This window comes from Pangasianodon hypophthalmus, chromosome 9 (genome assembly GCF_027358585.1).
Source record: "Pangasianodon hypophthalmus isolate fPanHyp1 chromosome 9, fPanHyp1.pri, whole genome shotgun sequence".
Taxonomy (NCBI): domain Eukaryota; kingdom Metazoa; phylum Chordata; class Actinopteri; order Siluriformes; family Pangasiidae; genus Pangasianodon; species Pangasianodon hypophthalmus.
This window is the reverse complement of record NC_069718.1, coordinates 19,039,256-19,062,445: the sequence shown is the minus strand read 5'-3', so window position 1 is coordinate 19,062,445 and position 23,190 is coordinate 19,039,256. Positions and strand designations below refer to the sequence as shown.

The 23,190-nt window shown below is 39.2% G+C and overlaps 3 protein-coding genes across 8 annotated transcripts; 2 read left to right on the top strand and 1 right to left on the bottom strand.

The window, feature by feature from the left end:
- Positions 1–151: 151 nt before the first annotated feature.
- On the bottom strand, positions 152–7,990 carry cnot2 (CCR4-NOT transcription complex, subunit 2). 3 transcript variants are annotated; one of them, XM_026918634.3, is made up of 15 exons: positions 7,837–7,990; positions 6,386–6,508; positions 6,108–6,180; positions 5,834–5,981; positions 5,552–5,734; positions 5,269–5,345; positions 4,989–5,114; positions 4,723–4,847; positions 4,504–4,624; positions 3,180–3,336; positions 2,925–2,986; positions 2,563–2,612; positions 2,243–2,343; positions 1,968–2,112; positions 152–1,581 (listed from the first exon to the last, which is right to left on the bottom strand). In XM_026918634.3, exons 2-15 carry the CDS (start codon positions 6,494–6,496, stop codon positions 1,495–1,497), a joined length of 1,566 nt encoding a protein of 521 aa, XP_026774435.1. In that variant the 5' UTR covers positions 6,497–6,508; positions 7,837–7,990; the 3' UTR covers positions 152–1,494. The 3 variants fall into 3 exon arrangements, with proteins under 3 accessions (XP_026774435.1, XP_053092792.1, XP_053092793.1); XM_053236817.1 differs by having other exon boundaries at positions 4,504–4,621; XM_053236818.1 differs by lacking the exon at positions 152–1,581 and having other exon boundaries at positions 1,973–2,112; positions 2,198–2,343.
- A 1,560-nt stretch (positions 7,991–9,550) lies between these two features.
- On the top strand, positions 9,551–11,573 carry lrrc10 (leucine rich repeat containing 10). 2 transcript variants are annotated; one of them, XM_026918636.3, is made up of 2 exons: positions 9,551–9,742; positions 9,966–11,573. In XM_026918636.3, exon 2 carries the CDS (start codon positions 9,990–9,992, stop codon positions 10,854–10,856), a length of 867 nt encoding a protein of 288 aa, XP_026774437.1. In that variant the 5' UTR covers positions 9,551–9,742; positions 9,966–9,989; the 3' UTR covers positions 10,857–11,573. The 2 variants fall into 2 exon arrangements, with proteins under 2 accessions (XP_026774437.1, XP_026774436.1); XM_026918635.3 differs by having other exon boundaries at positions 9,553–9,742; positions 9,948–11,573.
- Positions 11,574–13,333: 1,760 nt separating this feature from the next.
- On the top strand, positions 13,334–23,120 carry fnbp4 (formin binding protein 4). Of its 3 annotated transcripts, none has more exons than XM_026918630.3 (17): positions 13,334–13,537; positions 14,860–14,949; positions 15,475–15,605; positions 15,779–15,953; positions 16,405–16,552; positions 16,769–16,871; positions 16,980–17,306; positions 18,530–18,728; positions 19,103–19,194; positions 19,310–19,408; positions 19,640–19,773; positions 20,575–20,738; positions 20,932–21,140; positions 21,260–21,395; positions 21,517–21,707; positions 21,849–22,006; positions 22,169–23,120. In XM_026918630.3, the coding sequence occupies exons 1-17, from the start codon at positions 13,420–13,422 to the stop codon at positions 22,260–22,262; spliced, it is 2,568 nt and encodes an 855-aa protein (XP_026774431.2). In that variant the 5' UTR covers positions 13,334–13,419; the 3' UTR covers positions 22,263–23,120. The 3 variants fall into 3 exon arrangements, with proteins under 3 accessions (XP_026774431.2, XP_053092842.1, XP_026774430.2); XM_053236867.1 differs by having other exon boundaries at positions 16,769–16,875; positions 16,984–17,306; positions 19,304–19,408; XM_026918629.3 differs by having other exon boundaries at positions 13,335–13,537; positions 19,304–19,408.
- Positions 23,121–23,190: the final 70 nt, after the last annotated feature.

Below are 23,190 nucleotides of genomic sequence, written 5' to 3'. Positions count from 1 at the left end.
TGCTGCAGCCTTGTTTTAGTCATTGTAACGTGTGCACACCTTCCATGCAGTAGCTGAAGTGTTCTTTCTCAGTCTTGGTTCAAACTCTGCCAGTCTTTCACTGCTGCTCCTCATAGCCCTCGAACCCATCCCATAGAGAGACAAACACTGGTTCAGGAAAGCCGTTCTGCTTTATTACAAAGGAAAGAAAGACGCGTTCAACGTTTTCAGAAAATACAAGACTGGTCTGTTTTTTTGTTTTTTTTTGTTAGCAGTATTACCAATTTTCTTTTTCCTATGAAATGCTTCTATTCAAACAGCTGCATGTGAAATGTTAACACCTTCTCTTTCGGGGGCTTGGGATATAGATTTCCTTGGTTCGAAAAATCTGGCCTTCCATTTTTTGAATATTTATCTTGGTCTTAAGTGCACAGGGTAACAAGTGTTTAGCCCTGTCTGGCAGCTCAATATTATTAACACTATTTGTTTTTTTTTTTGTTTTTTTGTTTCTAACACATAATGCCACCACTGCTCACCTCCTAAAAATGAGGCTGAGCAAAGAATAATTACCTTTTTCCAAAATAGACGTCATGTATATATATATATAGATACAGCTATCTATATATATAATATATACACATTCGTACATACATATCTTTATTCATGTGATGTCCAAAAAAATAAAAAAAAAATGTACACATTTATTACAAAATCGTAACAAAGACTGAGAAGTGTTTTATCTGGAACAATGTAGCTTAGTCATAACCCCCTGGGTGAGGATGGTCCACAAGCTGTTCCCACAATGGTCACTAAAACAGTCTGATTTGTAATTATTGGAGTTAGGCAGAGAAAACCTGATCAGGTGTAGGATCGAATGCACGGTTAAGATGACGGACCAAAGGAATGTTCTGGAGGAGAAGAAAAAAAAACAAGGCTAAAGGACAAGAGAGATTCCATGATGTTAACAGTAGGCTGTGTATCCTTCCAGACAAAAACAGGAGAAGAGCATTTTTCCACATAAAAAAGCACAAAACAATTTTTGTGTTCTTTTATTACTAAATAGTGCAACAATGAACATTGCATTTTTCTTCCGCCCTTTTGTATTCACATGTATTGGATTGATTTTTGTGTCTGTCCTGTTTACTAACATGGTACGTTTCGGAAAACGAAACGTAGCCTTTTGTCGTACTGCAAGTCAGTTCTCCTGCCAGAGACCAAACAGGCTTTTGATCTGAGGCGTAAACAAAATACAGACTGGTGCTCAAAATGAAAAAGGAGGAAAAGAAAGAGGGTATGAGAATATTTAAAAACAGTGTAAGGGGGTGTGTGTGTGTCATTTTGGGCAGCACATTATTGGTAAGGCATGGTGTCTCCCCTCACTGGTTAAGGTAGAGACCCCCTGCCCTCCTCCTGCAGTCCTTGTCCAGACAGGTGAGGAATAAAAGCAGATTGTGGTTGGCCAAGTCTAGTGCTGAGGTCTGTTCCTGCAGCTCAGAGAGCCTGAGCACCTCCGGTTCAGAAGGCCTGCTGCGCCGGGTTGTAGTTGAAGGTGGTTGGTATATGAGGCCGCTCCTCAAGCTTGTCATATTCAAGGTGAAACTCCTTAAAATGGAAGTGGGTGGAAAAGTCTTAGTTAGTAATATTTGTACTAATTAAGGGCTAATATCTGGAAGGATCACAACTAAGTTGTGACTTTATATGCTAATACTCTTTAGGCAGCTGCAAATGACCACAGGATACTGAATAATAACTCAGGAGCTGTGCTATATTGCCATGAAAACATTGAGAGCACTGTGACCATACATGACTACCCAAGATTAAGCTTCGCTTTCGGCTTTTTGGGTCTTCGGTCTAGTTACACCATCATATTTCACCATGTCACTAAGATATGCAGTATAACTCCTAATTTGCAAACAACTATAGACTGCAGTTTGAATTATATAACCATTCAACAATTCTATATAGCTATTGAAGGACAGTAATTTTACCTTAGCAACCTTCCTCCAGTTAAGACAATCAAAGAAGTAGTATGTCCCCCTCTCATAAGTGTTGGTCTTCAGAGTGGGCTCCATGCCAGGTGCTCTTGTAATCCACACCCTCTCCTCCTTATGGTACCTCCAGTCTCGGTTAAAGCTGCAACATGGGTATAGTATATAATATTACATCAACACAAAATGATATATGTGGTCTGATAATTTCATCTTTAATTGTAACTGACGTGTCATTTCTTATCTGTTCATGAAACGTATGGAGTCATGCATACAGTTCCACAGCAGCCAGAAGCTGTAAGAGATCTCCTCCATTCATGTAGTAGAGGTAGAACAGCAGGTCCTCCCCGTAACGTGCTAGTTTTATTGCAGCGAGCTGTAGACAAACAATGCATGGTAAATTGAATGACAAACAAACAAAAAAAATATATTTTCATGACTAAAATATGTATAGTGCTAATATGCATCAAATATTCCATGAACACAGAGCTCCTTCATTCCACACAGCTAAGTTAAATCTCTGCCTGCTCTAATCTGGCATGTCTGCCAGAGAGGCAGTGGTATAATCATGTGATTTCACTTCGCTCTCACATACCTTGTCCCTTATATGAATGTTGGTTAAGTACTCAGATGGAACATGGAAGTCTGAAAAGGAATTGTACCAAAAATTAATTCAACTCATTTGATTGGTATAGAATTAGATCCCTAATAAACAAGCCAGAGGTGACAGTGGCAAAGAAAACCACCCTAAGACAGCAACAGGAAAAAACCTCGAGAGGAGCAAGACTCAAAAGGGAAACCATCCTCTTCTGGTTGATACCAGATAGTAGAATGAAAAAAAAAACTGCAGTATACAGTTGTAGAGGAGTAAAGGCAAACAGTACTAAGAGCGTTGAAACGATCTTCAATATGCACATCAAAGAGCTGTGTTTTACACTCAATAAAGCAGACACTAACCAATGTCCTGTGGTCGGCATGGTGCAGAGGCCCAAGGAGATGCAAACTTGGGATACAGATTCCTGTTAGAGGAGATTTGAGCATAAAATGTCAGCAGGAAACATGCAGAAGAACCATGAAATGTAAAAATATATTAAAATGTATCAGAACAATACAAATCTTGACACAGGATGAGGATGCTAATACACAGAAAGGGCTATGAAGGTGAAAAGAAAAAAAAAAAAAGCGCTGAGAAAACACAGACAAGTGTCATACTCTGGAGAGTTGAGGTTAAGTCCCAGTGTGGTCAGGTCGCTTCCTAACGCCAGATGAACCATTCCAGGGTCTGTTTCAGCTGCTCGGATGAAGGCTAGCAGCCCGATCATTCCAAACTGATCCGTCACCATTCCAGAAGGAATGTTTGTCACCTTGCCTGTAAAGGAGTAGGGTTATATCAACATCATTTTCATGTTTTAATTATGCTCATGTTTATTTTATTAGAGTAAAATATCTGTTTGTAAAACTACCCAACACAATACTCACTAAACAATGCTGATACTTGAGACTTGTATAATCACATGACTATTAAAGAATTAAAGAACCTGTGTGTAGTCACTAATTCACTTGTTTTCATGCCCTGGATCTCTGATTCCATCCTGTAATGTTTTAGCTTCATCGGTAATTAATCACTTTGTGAGTGAAAATACGTCTTTTCTTCTAGCATTTTTGCCAGGTGCTTACTGGGGAAAAATAAATGTTTCTTAGATGCACTGTGATCCTCTTGAGATGTTTTGTGCTGGTGCACTCAAAAACTCATTTTTACAATAATTATTTTATTAAAATTATTGAAAGCATCAACCATTTATGATGAAAAATAAAGCTACAATAAAAAATAAAAAAAAAAAAAGTTATGTGTTAAAAATCAACAGGTGGTCACACAGAGTGTAGGCTATACAAGACGGATAAAGAATTTAAGCATTTCTTGGCACTGTGAATTGAAATCAAACAAACTACATACCTCAGCTAATAAGAGAAAACATATTTTTACCCTTTCTAGCCAAGGAATTTGTTACAGGACAGTTACATCTATACATCTTGCATAATAATCAAAGCTTATGAATTATTCTGATTGCATATAATTATAGCGCAGCTTGCTGATACTGTTTAAATAACTGCCGCAATATTCAATTACAGCTGCCGTAAAAAATTTTGTGTGTCTGTCAGAAGGATCCTACCTGGCTGTGGCTGTGTCTCAAATCAACCCCTAGCTTTGTGCGAAATGAATTTTCATAATGAGAGTGGTGAGTGACCTCAATACAATGACTGGGGTTTAATTACTGTGCATGGCTCTGCTTACAGTTTAAAAATCTGTCAGGTCGTATCAACTATGAAAGTTCCCATGAAATATTTCATGTCACTAATGTTGATGAGGTCAAATCCATGAACAGGATATCAGTTAACTAGAACTATACACCTGATGTCATGAAAAAGTACATAATTCTACAGGATTTTTTAATTTTATAAACACGTAAGAAATTGTGTGTGAAAATTGTGAGAGGCTTCATGACATCGAGCAGCTAGACTTTCAATAGAAGCTCACCATCAGGCAACACCTGGATCCCCTTCTTTTGCTGGTTGTTGTTCTGTGCTGATGTCTTATCGCCTGGGAACTTGGGGCCGTCTGCACTGGAGCTGCTCTTGGTTGATGAGTTCAAGTTCTGCTGAATTGACAGCACAACAAAAATTGCACAAAAATTACTATCTTGGCTATTTGGTCAAGGGCTTTGCAAAACGGGTTAAAAGGTTGAGTAACACTGACTGATTTGCTTTCATCCGAGCTCAACGTTGGGTCCTTGTAGTTAGGCCCAGGCAGTGCAGGAAAATCCTCATTGTGAATCGAGAAATCTTGGGACTGTTCAGTTGACGGCTTTGTGACCATCCCAACTGTGATGTAAACATAAAAACTACAGTCATAATTTAGCTTTGACAGTAAAAATCTATTAGACTGGATACAAGTCAATATCATATGCTGATGCATTTTTCTTTCTTATGTTTACTGTTCCTAGTGGGGAAACGACCCCTCACCATAGGGAGCCCTTCCAGCCAAGGGATTATGCAACGGTGTTGGGTTACCATTTCCTTCCCTCCGACTTCTGTCTGCTAACGCTGGAAAGTCCGACAGGTCCAGTCCTGTCACATTTTCACTCCCATCTATAACACAGACCATGTAATACATTAGCATTTTTCCCACATACACGACAGCATCCAAAATAAAATTAATCCAGAAACAAAAGGTGGTAAATGTAGAATGGTACACATATGTTTATAGCTGTCAGAATATCCAAACTTTCCACAAATAACTTACCTGTTCCATTAAAGATGTTGTTCGATAAAGAGTTCATACCAAACCCCTGACTTCGACCCATTCCAAAACCTGACATACTGAGAAACGATAGACATACGGTTGTTACTACTGACACAGGCTAGACAATTAAAACTACTCAATAAAATCTACAACCAAACCTTGTTAAAAAAGGTTATTATTTATACATACACTGTCACATATGATACAACAGCAACCAGATGGATTGTGCTTTATGCCTGCCACCCAGACTCAGCAGTACTGTCTTGGCTGACATGTTTCTAACCTGTTGATGGTGAAGGGCTGGCGCGCCGGCTGCTGCTTTGGCATGCAGATGATGCTGGGCGAGCTGCGGTTGGGGCTCCCGAGGCCTGAGCTTCCCATACTGTTGGTCCTGCCACCCAGACTCATGCCCTGGCCCACTTGCGAGTGATTCATCATGTTCCTGGAGTTCATAGGCAGAATGCCCCTGTGGAGCAGAACATATGGCATTTATTTATGTACTTATTAAAAACAATTCTGTTGTACAGTGTGTATGCAAAGTATAAACACAATAAAGCAAGTGTACCTGTTTGGCGAAGGCGGAGTATGGAGAGACATGGTTGGGACCCCCGTTGTTGGGGTGCTATGGCTCGGTAACTGAGTACCTTGTGTTAAACTGCGGTTTAACTGAGGGTTGTTGTTGCTCATGCTCCTTATTGAGAAGCCTAGTGCACCTTTATTAAAAAAAAAAAAAAAAGTGACAATACTTGTATAAGTAAGGATGAACCATTAATACCTTGTATTAATTTAAAAAAAAAAAAAACAGTAGTCTTCTTCCTCAATTAAATCAATGTACTTACTTTGGGGACCATACAAACTTGCACCAAGCTGCGACAATTGACCTGACGATGACGGCGAAGGAGATGCCAGCATCTGAATAAACAGAAAAGAGCTCAATCCTTTCAGTTTTCCTTCTAAATTTTACATCTTTTATCTCAACTCTATATTACAAAATATCTCTCACACCATTTTAATAGTAAACTTAGACAAATCCAATATCAAATCTTCATCACTATTCCTAGTAGTCTGATCAGCTGTGTGTAACACATTAATAATAACAAATAACGGTTGTATTTACATCTTTCTCCGATCGATGAGGAAACATCGACGGCTGGCCATAGTACATACTCTCATCAGGGTAGTCACTTTCGACCCCCTCTACAAACTTCTTTCTTGTAGCACTGAACATACCGTTCGTCACCTGTAAAAACAGTGAGACAGATTAAAAAAAAAAAAAAAAAAAAAAAGAGTTAAAAACAAAAAAAAGCCAAGACCATCTGTAGTTATGTTTCCTTATGTTATTTTTTAACTTCATACACACATATTCCAGAGAGCGATTAATGCTAGTGCTTCTGATTTTGTTCTGAAAGAAACTAAAGCACAAGAAATGCAAGTAAGTAAGTAAACACAGCTCCAAAATGAACACACTTATGAAACACTGCTTTTTCATCAGTAGGTACACCATCTTTTCCCACATTATTGATGTAATAATATTAAACAGTGGTCTTCTATAATAGTTTGACAGTCAGCACTGACAGGTAGATTTTTCCCTAAGAAGCAGCAGGTGCCTGATACACAAGTAAAAGTTAACTATTTAACTCCACTGCTAGTTCATAAACTACTACACAGGCTTGCTAACCATTCCAACCAGTTAACTTTATATACATTTAAAAAACTTCATATAATAATAATAATAATAATAACAATAATAGTGTAGTTATTTTGCGAGCAACCTATATATTAATCATGTACTGTATTGGAGTTGCTAAAATTTCTGTAAAACACGTCTCATTGTTTCAGTTATCTAGCCTGACTTTACTAGCTGGTAACACTACAGGAATGAACTGCTAGCTAACGTCAGCTAATTAAATGGACCGCAAATGTTAGCTAGCTCTAAATAACCAGCTGATGCTAAATGTTGTTAGCCGACTTATCTATCGAGCTAAAGTTGCTAAACGCAAAAGCGCAAAGAACGGTTGATTTACGTCTGTCAATAAATTGTTAATTAATCGGCTCTGCACCTAGCCTGCGCTCAGAGGAGCCCGTGAGCAGCACAATAACGCTTCTTTTAATAATTTACTGGTTAGACTACTAGCCTGTAGCTAGCCGTGGAGCTAACAAAGTGGCTTTCGTTGTAGAAGGGCAAGAGTTTAGGCCCGCTGTATATCCGCTCTAAACCGGCCTACATCTCTCAGACTATATCCAAAACAGCACATTGTCGTACTGAACAGCGTGTCGTATCAGCACCGCAACACTGCTGGAGTACTGAACTCTCATATTATTTAGTACGCTAGTATGCGGCTTTTGGCTTCTCTATATACAGTTAGCCCGCTAGCTAAATGCTAACGCAGCTAGCACAGACAAAAACAGAGACGTACGAGCCCGTGTGTGTACCGCACTATCTGTTCACACGCAGCGCGCGTGCAATCATAAAATGATCAAAAACTATTACTCGGGGTTCATTTCTGTTCGTGTTTTACCGCACGGGATTGTGTTTTTTTAGTGTTCATAAAGACAGAATTCACTAACCGCATTAATTTCCCCTCTGCTCGTAGATCCAAGATGGCTGTGTATCCTGCAGCTGGGAATGCTGGGTGAATAGCCTTTACCCTCTGACCCCTTACTGACCCCGAGCCTATCATTTTAGGCCTGAAATGGGTTCATATTATTACTTTCTGCTGTTGTGAACATGGCTGATCACTCGAGCTTGTGAAGTCGTAGCTAGGCTTGTATATTATTTCACTCCGACTGATATTTTGTTATCAAGGCCAAACTAGTGCCTAGTGCAAAATGACTGCCTAGCTCAGAAAAAAAGGAGCACTAATAGCACTATAATATAAACCAACACATTTTCTTCTTCAGTTCTTGTGTTTTATGTTTAGAAGGCCAAACTTTTAAGTTGTCAAACATAAACTATGTGCCTAGTTGGTACTGGCTATATCTAACAATTAACAATTTTAATTTCCTAAATCTTATAGTATAGGCCATTTACTGTGAAACAGAAGCCTACAACCATGTTTGTGAATGCTAGCACTTAAATCCTTTAACAGTATAAAGCATAGACCATAGTGGTAGACCATGTCTCCTCATTCTACTGGACACACTCTCTGAAATAAAGGCACCAAACTGTTCTTTTTATTGTCACTGGGGTGGTAATATCAAGCAGGCCTCTATTGTTCTTTTATTATAAAGGCCAATTATGTACCTTAAATATTTTTTTTAGTTGAAGAACTAGGTGAGGATACATAATAAAGGGGCCAAATATGTACCCTTGATAGTTCCACTCCAGCGACAAGTACGGTTTTACTTGACACATACCTGGCTGATCTCTGTACTGGCTGCACTGTATAGAGAAGAATATATTTTGGATGTCGCTTCCTCTCTCTCAGTAAAAAGACATCTCTATGTTCTTACTGTAGGTGCAAACATAAGGTTACATATGTTATACCCAGGCATTAAATTGGGATTAGGATCACGGGGTAATCTTACTTCTTTCATCAATGCCAACTATCTGAGAACAGAACTGGTTAATTTATGTTATTTAATAGTTTTTAATAGTCTTAGTTTAACTTAATAACTTAATTTATCTAACCCCAGTTGTGTGGTCAGACTTAAGGTTTTTAGATTTTTGTTTGTCAATTTTGGAATCAAAATGATACCAAAACACTTTTTTGGAAAAACCATCACATTCTTTCGAAAAAAAAAAAAAAAAAGATTTAATCATCAGGAAGAGAGACTCATACAAGTCTTCAAAAGGAACTTTCTGCAGCTCTTTAGTAATTAATGATGCTTATCAGTTTTACCATATGAGGTATTGTTTAACAATTAAGGCAATTAATTACATCATAATTATTATTATCCTCACTACGTCATGCTATATCTAATCAAATTATAGTACTGAAATTTTTTTTTAATAATATTAAAATTTTCATATTGTGACCAATATAAAGTCATATACATATATAGTTTTATGCATAATCAAAAAAAATATTTTTGTGCCTTTTACTTTCCTAACCTGATCAGTATTGCTTATGTTCTGTCTAAACAATGTCAAACACTGTATGCTGTTGTGGCATTTGACTGGCTTGAATTGTTGAATGCTATTTCATTAGTGTTTGTTGTGGGTGAGAGGCTAGATAAATGCACAAGGCTCAGTTCACTCCACATTCCTTAACCACTACATACTTTTCTTATCAGTGTTCTGCTTTCCACTGCCTGGAATTCATATAACATGCACGAGGAGGGGCAAGCTAAGCTGAGTATCATCTTTGGCACTCACAGGAGTCTGCAAGCTCAGAGCAAGGCACAGGGAGTGCGGAGTGCAGAGTGCAGGGCAAGAAAACCATCACATTCTTTTTGAAAAAAAAAAAAAGATTTAATCATCAGGAAGAGAGACTCATACAAGTCTTCAAAAGGAACTTTCTGCAGCTCTTTAGTAAGTAATGATGCTTATCAGTTTTACCATATGAGGTATTGTTTAACAATTAATGCAAACTCTATGTAAAATCAAGAGTATATAATATAAAATGTGAAACACAAAGATTCAAGCATTTCCATAGAGGATTCTTACTGACTCAAATTAAGTTATTAATAACTATTGATGACAAAGGATGATCTACTTTTCCATTTCTATTAACAAGCTCATCTACTTCATGAAGGGACCATGAGCGTGGGATGGAGTAATGGGAAATGTTATTCGGGGAGCTGTGGCCTTCATTCCATCAGACCGATGCGAGCGATTCTTGGTAGGGGACTTGAAGGAGATGCCGCATGATTGCACCTTGGACCTGAGTAGCCGTCATCTTCATCGCTTTCCCCTTAGAGTATGTGCCTTCAGAGACCTTGTTAAACTTTATCTGAGTAATAACCACTTGAACAGTCTGCCTCCTGAGCTTAATAATCTGGAAAAGCTTCAAATTCTGGCTCTGGACTTCAACTGTTTTGTGGAACTGCCTTTGGTTGTTTGCAGTCTTCGGCAACTTAACATCCTCTACCTTGGGAATAATCAACTTTACAAACTGCCAAAAGAGCTGGGTCAGCTCAGTGAACTAAAGACATTATGGCTAGACAACAACCGCTTTACAAAGTTCCCATCTGTAGTATGTAAGCTTTCCGACCTCAGAACTCTTCATCTGGGTTACAATCGGTTTCGTAGCTTGCCTGGTGAGCTGGCAAGGTTAAAAGAGCTGCGATGTATTTGGTTATCAGGCAACGTCCTGAATAAATTTCCACCAGTGCTTCTTGAAATGCACTGTTTGGAAGTGATTGATGTAGACAGGAACCACATACAGCATTTTCCACCACTTATTCACTTGACAGGGCTTAAGATTATCATCTATGACCATAATCCATGTGTTAATGCACCTTTGGTAGGAGAAGGTGTGAAACGGGTGGGCCGCTGGGCTGACAGTGCTGACGATGGAGATGATGAAGTTGAACGAAAGACAGATGAAGTGTCCATAGAAGAAAAGACAGCTGAAGTGTCCATAGTAGAAAAGACAGCTGAGATGTCCAGAGAGGTGACAGAACAGCTGCCAGAGAACGAGTAAGAGGAACTGTACAACTATGATATTAATGTCTAATATATCCAGTGTAGCAAACAATGAACAGTAATACTCACATATGTTTCTTAGCTGATCTTGTAAAAGAAAAATTCTAGATATAACAATGGTTTGTGAAAATATGTTCTCTGAAATAATGAAAGAAACAATTTAGGATAACTTTAGCTCTCACACTACTACACAGATTTTTTTTATATATATAATATGCAAGAACTTACGTTTTTCTGCTTTATGATTCCTTGATTTCTGTAAAGATATATCATTTCTGTTTTAGAGATTATCTTGAATTAAAATGTATGGGGTATTGAAGGGTATTCTAATGATGAATTGCTAAATTCCAGCAATGTACCTCACCTCCTCAATAATGCATGTGGGAAGTGACAGATTTGGGTCTCCAGTTTAATATAAGACCTTTAATAGGTTTTTAATCATCATTCTTGCTGTTTCTGGTAGCTGGTGGAGTGTTGAGTAGACTACTGTTTTCTGCAAAGATTAACCTCGTTTTAGCAACTTTGTGTGCTGCATTTTTGCCCTCATTAATAGAATTCATAGAAGTATATATGAAGTTACACCAGTAAGCTAACATTCAGATGGGATATTATGTGCATTTGGGATTATTGTCAGCAATGTTTATGAGATTGTCACAGCTTCTTTTTGAAGTGTGTTGTTTTCACGAATTGCACAATAAAATGTACCAAATTCCAATATGTCTCATATTTCTGTTCTTGATTATTAGGAAAGTATATTATTTAGAGTGGTACTGAATTTAATTAGACAAGTACAATCATTAAAACTGCATAAACTAAGAACTTACAGGCACCTCTCATAAGAATCACTTATTTAAATAGTATTATTTAGGTAAGTTAGTCTGTTTTCAATGCCAGTTGGCAATTTAAAGGCTGGTTCCCAAACTGCATACTAGCATACTATATAACATGCTAATAGTAGGTAAAACAGTATGTCCTTTACGGTAAGAGGTTACCTACATCAATGTTCAATTTTGACATACTATATAATGCACTGGTAAGCTGTCTGGGACTCAACCAGTGGAAAGAGACAAATAGATACTGATTCTACAGCTACTCGCTGTGCTGCTACGGGCTTGTGTTGTGTGTTGAATATCAAAACTGCTGTAGTGTTATTGTTGCAAACAGATTGAAGTGAGTGTACAAAGCAAACATGTCTTTGGCTCACTAGCAAGTGGAGATGCACTTCAAGGAAGATATTTATCCACAATCATTTCCTTAACCCAAAACCATGTGATGGACAGCCATCAAACCCAGGGTGTATTCCTACCTCACACTCAGTGTTACCCTGGGATAGGCTCTGGGTCCACCATCACCCTGACCTGGATAAAGTGGTTACTGAAACTGAGTGAGTGATTTAAACCTAAACCTGGTTGCCTCTATCAGGAGGTTAAGAAAATTAAGATAATGACCCCAAACATACATCCAAATCAGCACAGAAATATTTGTGGGACACAAAACCAGTGTTTTGCAATGGCTATCTCAGTCTCAGGATACTACACAAACTACAGGGTGCCTCCAAACTCGTTTGTCATTATATAAAGACAAAAAAGTGCTGTTATAGTGGAGACATCAGCAAATATTAATAGTAGGGGTGCTGATAATATTGAAAAGTTTTTTTTGTTTTTTTTTTTTTGCATTTACCTCATTGGCTAAATCTAGCTGATGCTTTTATCCAAAGCAACTTACAACTGAGACAGGACACAACCGGGCAGATGAAGGCAGAAGAGGGCCTTGCTCAAGGGCCCAACATTGGCCGTTGGCTGCAATTTGAACTCATGACCTTCTGCTCAGTGGCCCTCTGCCTAACCCACTGAGCTACCACTGCTTAGATTAGTAGCATGGTGGTGGTGGTGGTGTAGTAGGTAGCAGTGTTTGAGTAGTGGGTAGCTTTGCTGCCTCACATCTCCAGGGACCCTGGTTCAGGCCTGAGTTTGGGTTACTCTGTACGAGTTGCCTCTGGGACTCTCTGGTTTCTTCCCACTTTCCTAAATGTTCCTAAGTGTGGATGATACCAGTCCAGGGTGCATTTTCACCTCACTCCTCCCAGTGTTCCAGAGATAATGCAGTTAATCAATGTATGACCCTTTTGTTTTTCAGAAAAAAAAAAACAGATGAATGAAAAATTGAAAAAAAAAGAAAAAAAAAATTCTATATATTTAAGCCTAATATTATCACTCACTGCACGGGCTAATGGTAGTTTATATACTATTTGCACATAGTTCATAAAGGGTGCCAATAATTCTGTAGTTGAATGTACAGCAATAATGACACACAAAGGCCATTTAATAATATCAGAAGACTGTATGAGAAGTACAGGTAGCAAACAATTCCGTAACTCGATACAAAGCTGTTACTGAGCCTATTTGAAAGAGCTGAGAGAGTAAATCGTGCGGTGGTTGATGTTTTATTGCAGAGACGCTAGAAGCGCTGTGCTGTCGCTGCCTTCACACTGCACTGAAAGGGAAGCTGATGTTGTGCCAGCAGCTCGGCTCCATTACCAGCGCCGCCACTCGCACACAGTGATGGGAAAGAAAACCCGCACAGGGCCGGGCCGACGGACCATTTTACAGCTCTCACCGCCAGGACTGCGCAGCGGCACAGGAACAGCCCGAGACGAGGCTCCAGGCTCTGGCTCTGAAGGTCAGAAAATATCCCTTTTGTATGTGTGTGTATTTTACCTCTGAGACAGTCTGATCAGGAGCGCTGTTTAAATCTTGCCATTCGTTCAGACATGAACACATCCGTGCCTCGCCTAGGCCAGACTGGTCCGGCTCGTGCATGCCACTTCGGCTAACCACGCTAGCTAAAGTGAATAAGCTAAGCAGCTAATTTACCATGCTAGGCCACTACCAACCGAACATTTGAAGATAATAATAATAATAATGTAGCTAGCTAGCTCGCTGAATATTAATCATAGATAACTCGCTTGCTCGAATGGCAGTGAAAAGTGTTGCTGGCTAAGCAGGAAATACTCTAATCTCAGTCACAAAATGTTTTCCGTCTATATTGGGTAACGCAGTTAGCTTGCTAACTCTGTTAGCCCGTAGAGATTACCAACAGACAAAACATCCGCGTGACCTAGCAAAATTAGTATAAAAAAATACAAGCTGAAAAAAACCCTCTTTGTTTTGTTAGCGGATTTCACGGCCTCTCTGAAAGGTCCACTGCGTCGAGCTGTTGTTTACGAGACAGCAAAGGAGGAAATAATGGCTTCACTACTCTAAAGCTATTTAACGGACTGATGTGTACAAAAGAAAGTTAGCTAACGTTAGTGTAATGCCGCGTTTCTCAATGAGGAGTCTGTTTTAAAATAAGGTGATGATCAAGATATAAACTACTATGAAAGTTGTTGTAGTTTTATTTATAGTATTTATTAGCCCAGCTCCATGTTGGAAAGTACAGCCTGGTCTGAGCAGCTGCCAGATCACAGGCCGAGCTCCTCATGCTGCTAGACCATCTAGTTATTTCCCACATTCCTAATTATTTATCTAAATTGATCAATAAATACCTGAGATTTTCTAATTGCTTTACCAGCTGGGTTTTTTTGCCAGCTGGTGAAGATAATCCACCAGTGTGACTAGCTCTCCTGTGTTTTGGGAGCTAATCAGACTAGGCTGGATTTTAGGCTGACTGATCACTGAAATCGAATGGCTTAAAAATGATCCCACTATTTTTACACCATTTTTTTCTGATTTCTTATTGAAAGTTGTTAATTTCTTAATCTAAACTTATGGGAAAAGTCTTGAGAAGGAATACAAAGGTCCAGTAAGTAACTATGATAGAACACTTGTCTAAGATTTCAGTAGTTGGATTAATTTCAGATTTGTGCTGTGATTTCTCAGCACTGAAAGAGGTCCCTGGTGGCAAAAAGTTTAACAACTTGCTGCTTGTTTTGGGCATTTCAGTAGCAAAATGTCTTTGCTATGTTCAGTTTTCTAAGAAATTGGGTAATTGTCTTTTAGGGGAGACAGAGGGTTATACAAGCAAGGACGGGCAAGGAGTCTACAGGGAGATGAACATGGAAATGAAGACCTCAGCAGTGAAGGCAACACGTGAGTAAAGAATTTACTGATGGCTGCCAGTAACATTTCTCGTTATGTAGTTTTATTAGTTTATTTTCCATTTTAGAGGCACAGCAATAATAAACAAAGCAAAATGGGAAAATTTAAATAAAACAAATGCCAGAGATTAAGATCATCTAACATTAAATATTAGTTAATCATGTATCACACATATAGTTTATTCTTCTTGAAATTAAAGATTGTAAGTGTAATACAGAATTACATTCTTGGTTACGTACAAGTTACAGCAATAAAGTCTGGTGATTGACATACATGTACATACAAAATAGCAAGGAGAGCTGATCACTCTTGACTAGTAAACAAGAATCATCTCCCCCAGTTGCTTTCAAAAAGTCTCCTTTAAATTTCAGCCTATGGATTTTCCCACTTCAGAAATCTCAAGTCAATAACAAGTCAGTTTTCTTTAAAGGGTGGATCTCTTTCAAGTCATTTCTGTGTTTTGGATGTATACTGTAAAATGATTCTGAAGTGACATGCCTTGGATTTGTTTTACAGAGGGTTTGTCTTTGCTCGGTGCTTATGAGGACAGTGAGGAAGAAGATGGATCTGAAGCAAGCAGTTCTGCTGCCAAAGCAAAGCTCAATCGCTCTGCAGACATTGACAGTACACTTGCAAGTTTTATGGCTGTGAGTAATATTCTGCATCATTTTCCTGATATGGTCATTAAGCACCTTAAGTCTTGATGTAGTGCTTTGTTTTATTTACTCAAATTGAAAATCGTAATTGTAAAGGCTTTCTGAAATATCTACCCTACATCTGTGTGAGTGGTGCTATTATTTTTTCTTAATCTTCGCTGCAGGAAATTGATGCTATCACCACTCAGCCAGTCCAGACCGATGATACTACAAAGGAGGAGCCCAGTGATCCAGCACCTACCCCTCCTTGCCCTGAACCCAAGACAGAGCAGCATGCTTATGCACAGAATGGCTCTGCACAGGAATTTCAGTATAATACACAGTACTCCCTGGCAGGAGGTTAGTAAATTAATTGGCAGGCTCTGAATTTCACTTTTAAAGCTAAAGGAAAGTCTGTACCATCAACACATTCTTAAAATATTTAGAATGACATTGAATGTGTGTTTTTTCTAGGGATGCCCCAAATTTTTGGTTGCTGAAAATGGCTCAAAATGACACAAAAAGAAAATGTTTACAGAAACACTATACATTTTTTTCCCCAACTGTTTCATTATTTTCTACTGTTGCATCGTTGTGCAGGTAGAGCGAACAGTTAAAAAAAAAAACACATCTTTTAAATCTCTGCTGGTAATTGATGGCTTTATAGTATATATTTTTGATGACAATGGTTACTTAGATGCTGGTTATTGTGAAACAGAGAATTTATAAAATAATAGGTATTAAGTATGGGATTTTATGACACACTATGCAGAAAACAAACTTGGGACTTTTTTCTTTGTGTTTTTCTTAGCTGGGGTTGAAATGGGTGATTGGCAGGAGGTATGGGATGAGAACACGGGCTGCTACTACTATTGGAACACCCAGACTAATGAGGTGGCCTGGGAGCTTCCCCACTATCTAGCCGATCAGATGCAGAGTCTACAGCAGTACTCAGAGAGGTGAGTTTTAGGAGTTAAATGTTGTCAAAAATTGCATGAGTTAGCAAAATGTTTTTTTTTTTTTTTTTTTTTTTTTAAATAACCATGATCAATTAAAAATGGGGTTACTTTTTAAAAAATCCTTTTTTAATTTATTTCAAACGGGTTACTCTGCAGAAGACTTATTTTAAATATAATCTCAGTTTATTTCAGCTGAATAGTTTTCATATTTCACAGCTCATCTGTTAACGGCAGCGAGGTGTTGCATCACGCAGCGAGTTATCCTGAACAGCACTCCGCTCCGACTGTCACTGCATCGAAACAGGAACCAAAAAAGAAGGCATGTTTTAGATGTTTACTTTGTCTCCATATCTGTTATTCATTTTATTCACAATGGTTAAATTAGTATTAAATGATAGATAATTCCTAACCCTGTGTCTTTAAACAGGAAGTAATGGAGAGTGTAGTGGCTTTAACTAGTGATGAGGAGGAGAGGAAAGGGGTAGCTGCCTCTCTCCTCGCACCTCTAATACCACCTGAAGTGAAAGAGGCAGAAGAGAAATGGAGGAAGAAGATTCTGGCGATGGACGAGAAGGTGGAGAATGCGCCGGAGGTTGAGGGAGAGGCGTCTTTAGGCTCTCCTGCACTGTGTGATGGAGAAAGCCCTGCTCAGTGTAATCCGCAAAGTAGGAACCACTCTAGAGAAAACTCTGATGGAGAAGAGGAGACAGAGGAGGATACCAAGGAACTGGAGCTTGCATTAGAGAGGAAAAAGGTATGACACTAACCTATTTAATTAGTAATATCACACTTATGATGTCTTTAAGTACTAGGGTGGTCAGGATTCATGTTAACTTTCAGATATGAAGTAAATCTGCTAAAACGTGCTACAGTACATAAAATAAATCAATATGCCTATTCTATGCACTGACTCTTGAGTATTGCTGCTAATATATAGCCATGACTACAATTAATAGCTATACTTGAGCTGTGTCTGTAAGAAATCTCCCATTTTACAATATTGCAAAAGATTTGGATTTTGATACTTCAAAATGTCTACATGAGATTGCACAGAGAGTTTTAATGACAGTTCCTTTCATTATGTAATATTTAACCTTTAATCCTGTTATTGTATGACCTCAAATATCTGAGCCATAATCTGATGTACAGCATCAGCCAACAGTGTCCTAAAACATTTGTCTGACAGAACTGTGGAAAAAAAAAAAAAACTCTCAATAACCTGGTTGCATAAGTGTGCAAACCCCTTAACTAATACTTTGTTAAAGCACCTTTTGCTTGTCATGCAGCACTCAATCTTTTGGGTAAGAGTCCACCAACTTTAAGAGTTGAAGAGTCAACCCACTCTTCCTTGCAAAAATACAACATATCTATCAAATTGCAAGGGAATCTTGTGAGCACAGCCCTCATCAAGTCATTCTGCAGGTTTTCGATAGCATTTTGAGCTGGGATCTGACTGGGCCATTCCAAAACCTTGATCATCTTCTTCTGAAGCCATTCTTTTGTTGAATTTGATTTGTGCTTTGAGTCGTTATCATGCTGGAAAGTACAATTTTCAGCTGTCTAACAGAGGCCTGCAGGTTTTGTGCCAAAATAGATTGGTATTTGGAGCTATCCATAATTCTCTCTATCTTGACTAGTGCCCCAGTCCTAGCTACAGAGAAGTAGCCCCATAGCATGATGCTGACACCATGGCTTCACCATGGGTATTGTATTCATCGGGTGATAAGCTCTCTTGTTTTTGCACCAAACATATATCTTTGAGAATTGTGCCCAAAAATTTCTACCTTTGTCTCATCTGACAGTAACACATTTTGCCACATGGTTTGGGGTGATTTAGGGAGGCTTGAATGTATTTTTTTTTTTTTTGGTAAGAAAGAGCTTCCCTCTAGCCACCCTACCCCGTATGAACAGTATGAGAGATTGTTGTCACATGCAGGGAGATGTACTCTAAAACAGTACTCTCCTCTGTCACCCCAGGCTGAACTTCGTGCCTTAGAAGAAGGTGATGGCAGTGCCGGTGGTTCAAGCCCCTGTTCTGAGGCAAGTCAAGAGGGTTCTCGAGGCCTCTTGAAGAAGACTAAGTGGAAAACAGCCTTTCTTCGGGCACAGAGTCCTGACTCAAACAGCAGAGGATCTGAAAAACCAGAATGGGACACTGCAGAACCTGTGGATATAGGTAACTCCACAAAAAATGAATAACATTAAAGCAATACTACAGTGTTATACATTAGGGCCATATATAAGATGTACAAGAATTATATTCATTAACAGGTCTCACTATGGCATGGTATTAGTAACTGTTATTGAACATTATGCTGCTGCATTGGCAGAATGTGGCCTGTAGGAAGTAGCTTTGCTGCAGCATTAACAAAAGAAAACACCCTAAAACTTTTAAACAGCCGAACAGTGAATAAAATGTTTTTAGATCAGACATTGCCACTCCTTGGTCTTGAGTATAAATTGTCTTTTAGTTATGTCTTTTACTTCATAAGTTCACAGCAGCTGGTTTTGACCGGTTCTGGGTATGTTTGATGTTTTATTGTTTTCTAGCACATTCCAAAGCAGCTGAGAAACAAGAAGATAAAGAAGAACAGGAAAGAACTGTATCCAAAATACAAGAGGAGGATACAGCAGACCTCAAGGTAAAGATTAAATATGGAGCAAGTTGATGTGTAACAGCTAATTACAACAAATCTTGAATTAAGTAGCATCGTTACCATGCGTGTTCAGTTTCCTGAATGGCTGTTTCAGTTTCAGATTGGAGAGCTTGCCAATACCTTAACCAGCAAAATGGAATTCTTGGGAATTGACAAAAAGGCCATCTCCAACTTTCAACTGCTTTTGTTACAAACTGAGGTAGATGAAGCTTTTATATTATTCCTTCAGCCTCTGCAAGTTTACTTTTCTCTAGTAGGTTTAGTCTGTAAAGTAATCCATTCAGCACTATAATTATGACCACATTTTATATAACACTCATGTGACACACATTTTATTCACAAGTAAATGACCACATTTTATATAACACTCATGTGACATACAGATTCTGGTTGTTATTGAGCTCTTTGTTATATCTTCTCTTTCTTGCAGACGCGGATAGCAGATTGGCGAGAAGGAGCACTGAATGGAAATTATCTCCGCCGCAGGTTGCAGGAAGCTGCTGAGCACATAAAACATTACGAACTTAACGCCACTCCCAAGGGCTGGTCCTGCCACTGGGACAGGTACGAGCTCCTTACCTTTCACATCTTTATCACTCCACCCCCCTCCCTAAAAACTCTTAACTCCCACCCCACACTCGTGACTATTGACTACTTTACCTCTGCAATATGGCAAATGCCTGACTGGTTTGTAGTATTGGGAAATGTCGCCAAGCAAGGAGAAAGATCCAAAGTTGTGTTATAAGGGAGCGTCTGTAAAGAGCCAACTGACAGCAACAGAGCCCCAAAGAGATGAGCCCAGTCACCCCCAAATCAGACAGAATGGTCCACTAGCTCTTAGGAAGGTGCTTGCGCGTGCAAGAGCTTTGAACTTTACAGGACTGCCCCAAAATGATGGGAGAGTGAGTGACACAGAGTGACTACATGGGAGCACACAAGCATCAATTAAAGCGAAGACGGTGCCTTGCCATGGGAGCCTGAAGGTCAGACCAATCTACTTTGTTTATTGTTTTTCTTTCCATGCAACATTTGATGATTGTATAAATACTCTTTCCTTTACCCTCTTCTGAAGATGTCTTCTCAAAGGCATCTCGGTGGGTTTTTGTCTGTGTGAGTATTGCCATGACTACTGTTCAATAAATGTTTCAGGATATGCTGTAATTTTTCTTGATTTTTGAGCATAAGGTGGGTTCCTCACCAGTGTTCCCCATCCAATCTGGCTCCACCTGGGATTAATGCAAAGCCCAGCTCAACATTTTTCATTAGGGAACTAGAGACCCCCCTGCTCCCCTTAAGTCTCCCTGGGACTCATGTTAAGGGGCCAGCTGGTAAGACAGTATTGTGTGTTTGTTTCTCCACCTCTAGAGATCACAGGCGATACTTCTATGTGAATGACCGGACCAGTGCCTCCCAGTGGGAGTTTCCAGCAGTGAAGGAAGAAGAGGAGGATGCCAAGCCACCCCAGCCCGCTGCAGTTTGTCAGGGAAATGCAGGTCAACTACCTCCTGAGGCTTCCAGTGGTTCAGCAGGTAGGTGTCTGTTTAACAACCAATATTGGAAAGTCAGAACAAAGAAAAATGACTGAGTTTCTGAACATACATGCTACATACATGTACAGTCTGATTTTACAGTCTGATGTTCACATGATTTGCATAGGTTTAATGCTGTAGATGTGATATTAAATGTTAAAAATGATAGTGAAACATCTGATATCTTTCGTAGAAACCCAGTCCTATTGGTCAGCTCCTCAACCTCCACTTCCTCCAGACACACCCCCTCCTCCTGCAGAACAACCACCTCCACCACCACCTCCTCCTGAATCCCCTCCGCCACCCCCTCCTCCACCCCTCAGCGATGATGGAGAGATCGAGGAGGTAGAAATGGAAGATGAGGATGCTGAGCCACCTGCTCCTGGAACAGAGGAATTTAGGGTATGGTTTTTTTGATTGATTGATTGATTAAACAGGTGTAATTTGTTTCTTTATGATGGAAATGTGTTTCATGTTACAATTTCTGTGTACACTTGGGTTTAAGCATTTGCCTTCCCCAGGCCAGTGAAGCAGCAGCCACTCAAGGAGCTGTGGCTAAAGCCCAGAAGAGGAAAGCTCCAGGCTCAGAACAGCTGAACAAAGCCATCACTATTGGGAGCAGTCCCATACTCTACACCCAGCCTACTGCCACAGCAGGTGACTGAGGAGGCCGGCATTAAAACACCTGATTCATATAAATTTAATTGGTCTTGAATATTGAATTAATCTAATGATTAACAGTCACTGTAATTATGTATTTTGCTTCATAATCTCACAGCCCCTATAATCACTGCAAATGCTTATTGGGGAATGACTGCAGTAGCTGCACCTGCTCTGCCATCAGAGCCTTTGGTTCCACCAGTGCCAGCTGCACCCTCACAACCTCCACTTCCACCACCTCAACCTCCAATTGAACCAGTGTCCACAAAGATGCCTACAGACAAAGCTAAGAAGCTAAAGAAGGACAAGGTAGGTTGATTCCTGGCTCTTTCTGTCGCTCTCGCTCTCTCGCAAACGCTATATCATGTTACTTGCTCTGTACTTACTCCTCTTGATGTGTGGGCTCGATAACAGTCATGGAATAGCCTGATGAAGAAACTTGTTTTTCAGATGAAAAAGAGCAAGACTAAGATGCCATCTTTAGTGAAAAAATGGCAGAGCATCCAGAGGGAACTAGATGAAGAGGAGAAGTCAAGTTCTAGTGACGAAGACCGAGATCAATTAAACAGCAGGCGCATTGAAGAGTGGAAACAGCAACAGCTTGCCTCGTAAGTGCAATGGAAAGCAGTCAGCTTCGATCCTCCTTTTTATTTATCTGTAGATATTTAAAGAACATCCTTCTCAACTGTTAATTGTCAAACTGTTAACTGTTTCATTTTGTTTTTGTAATAACATGGTCTGACTGAATATTTTTTTTCTTACATTTGCAGAGGAAAGGCAACGAAGAATGCTAACTTTGAGGCTCTGCCTGCAGACTGGAGAGAAAGGTTGCTAAAGAAGAGGAAGATGATGCAGAGTTCATAGCATTGGTCCTTCAGTTTGGAATGGACTGTCTTGGACTGTATATTTCTTTTCGCATCCTGTTCCCACAGGATGGACTAGATTGGACTGAATGTTTTTATATTATCACCTCTATTCAAGTGGTGAATTTTTCTGCAGAAAGACGTCAGTGTCTCTCGTTATTGATATTTTTTTTTTTTTTTTTTGTAAAAATAACTCCCAGTGTACAAAGTATTTTTATGTTATATTATTGTTTTCTTGTTAGATCCCTCACAGTCATCAACATTGATCCATGGTAATTGCAGGGCAACCTGCCTTCTTTTTTATTTTAGCATGTGCTGACTTCGAGACTAGTACTTTGTATAGATTATGGCAAGTTTTGTGATGTTTTTTAGGACGTACTGTGCCATGATCATGAGTCTTGATCCCAAGACCATTTACTGTAGGAATTAAAGCTTTTTTAATGTCCATGCATCACTGATACCTTGAAGCTTATGAATCTTGTCCCTAGGTTTAGCTACAAGAAGTGATGGAATAATACGCAATTGCACATGGTGGAAAACACTGGTTTTCTCCAAAGTTTCTGTGGTGATCAGTTATTTAGGTTGTTGATGAGGAACCTGTATATAAGTACTCACTCTTGGGGTGAAATTTCTTATATATGTCAGTGGAGTACATGTCTGTTCAGGGTATAGGCTTTGCAATAATACTTTATCAGCAGACTAACAATATCTTTTTCAATGTAGAGAAATTTCAGCCATCTACAGCCATGCTAGTTTCTTCCACAGTGTTCTGTATAGCTGTGTCCCTTACTGGAAATGGGGGTGGGGTGGTCATTGAAGTTTTCTAAGTTGTAAATAATAAATAAATTTATACCACCTGTGTAATGATTTTTTTTTTTTAATTCTGAATAATGCAATGCTTACAGGTCTGTAGTATCCTTTAGATTTTT

Coding starts and splice junctions, on each gene's coding strand:
- cnot2 (XM_026918634.3), bottom strand. CDS start 6,496: ATGTTCAGTGCTACAAGAAAGAAGTTTGTAGAGGGGGTCGAAAGTGAC. Junction 5,115..5,268: donor CAACATCTTTAATGGAACAG/GTAAGTTATTTG, acceptor TCTGTGTTATAG/ATGGGAGTGAAAATGTGACA. Junction 3,337..4,503: donor GATCCAGGTGTTGCCTGATG/GTGAGCTTCTAT, acceptor ACTCCTTTACAG/GCAAGGTGACAAACATTCCT.
- lrrc10 (XM_026918636.3), top strand. CDS start 9,990: ATGGGAAATGTTATTCGGGGAGCTGTGGCCTTCATTCCATCAGACCGA.
- fnbp4 (XM_053236867.1), top strand. CDS start 13,420: ATGGGAAAGAAAACCCGCACAGGGCCGGGCCGACGGACCATTTTACAG. Junction 17,307..18,529: donor TTGCATTAGAGAGGAAAAAG/GTATGACACTAA, acceptor CTGTCACCCCAG/GCTGAACTTCGTGCCTTAGA. Junction 20,739..20,931: donor GGCTTCCAGTGGTTCAGCAG/GTAGGTGTCTGT, acceptor TATCTTTCGTAG/AAACCCAGTCCTATTGGTCA.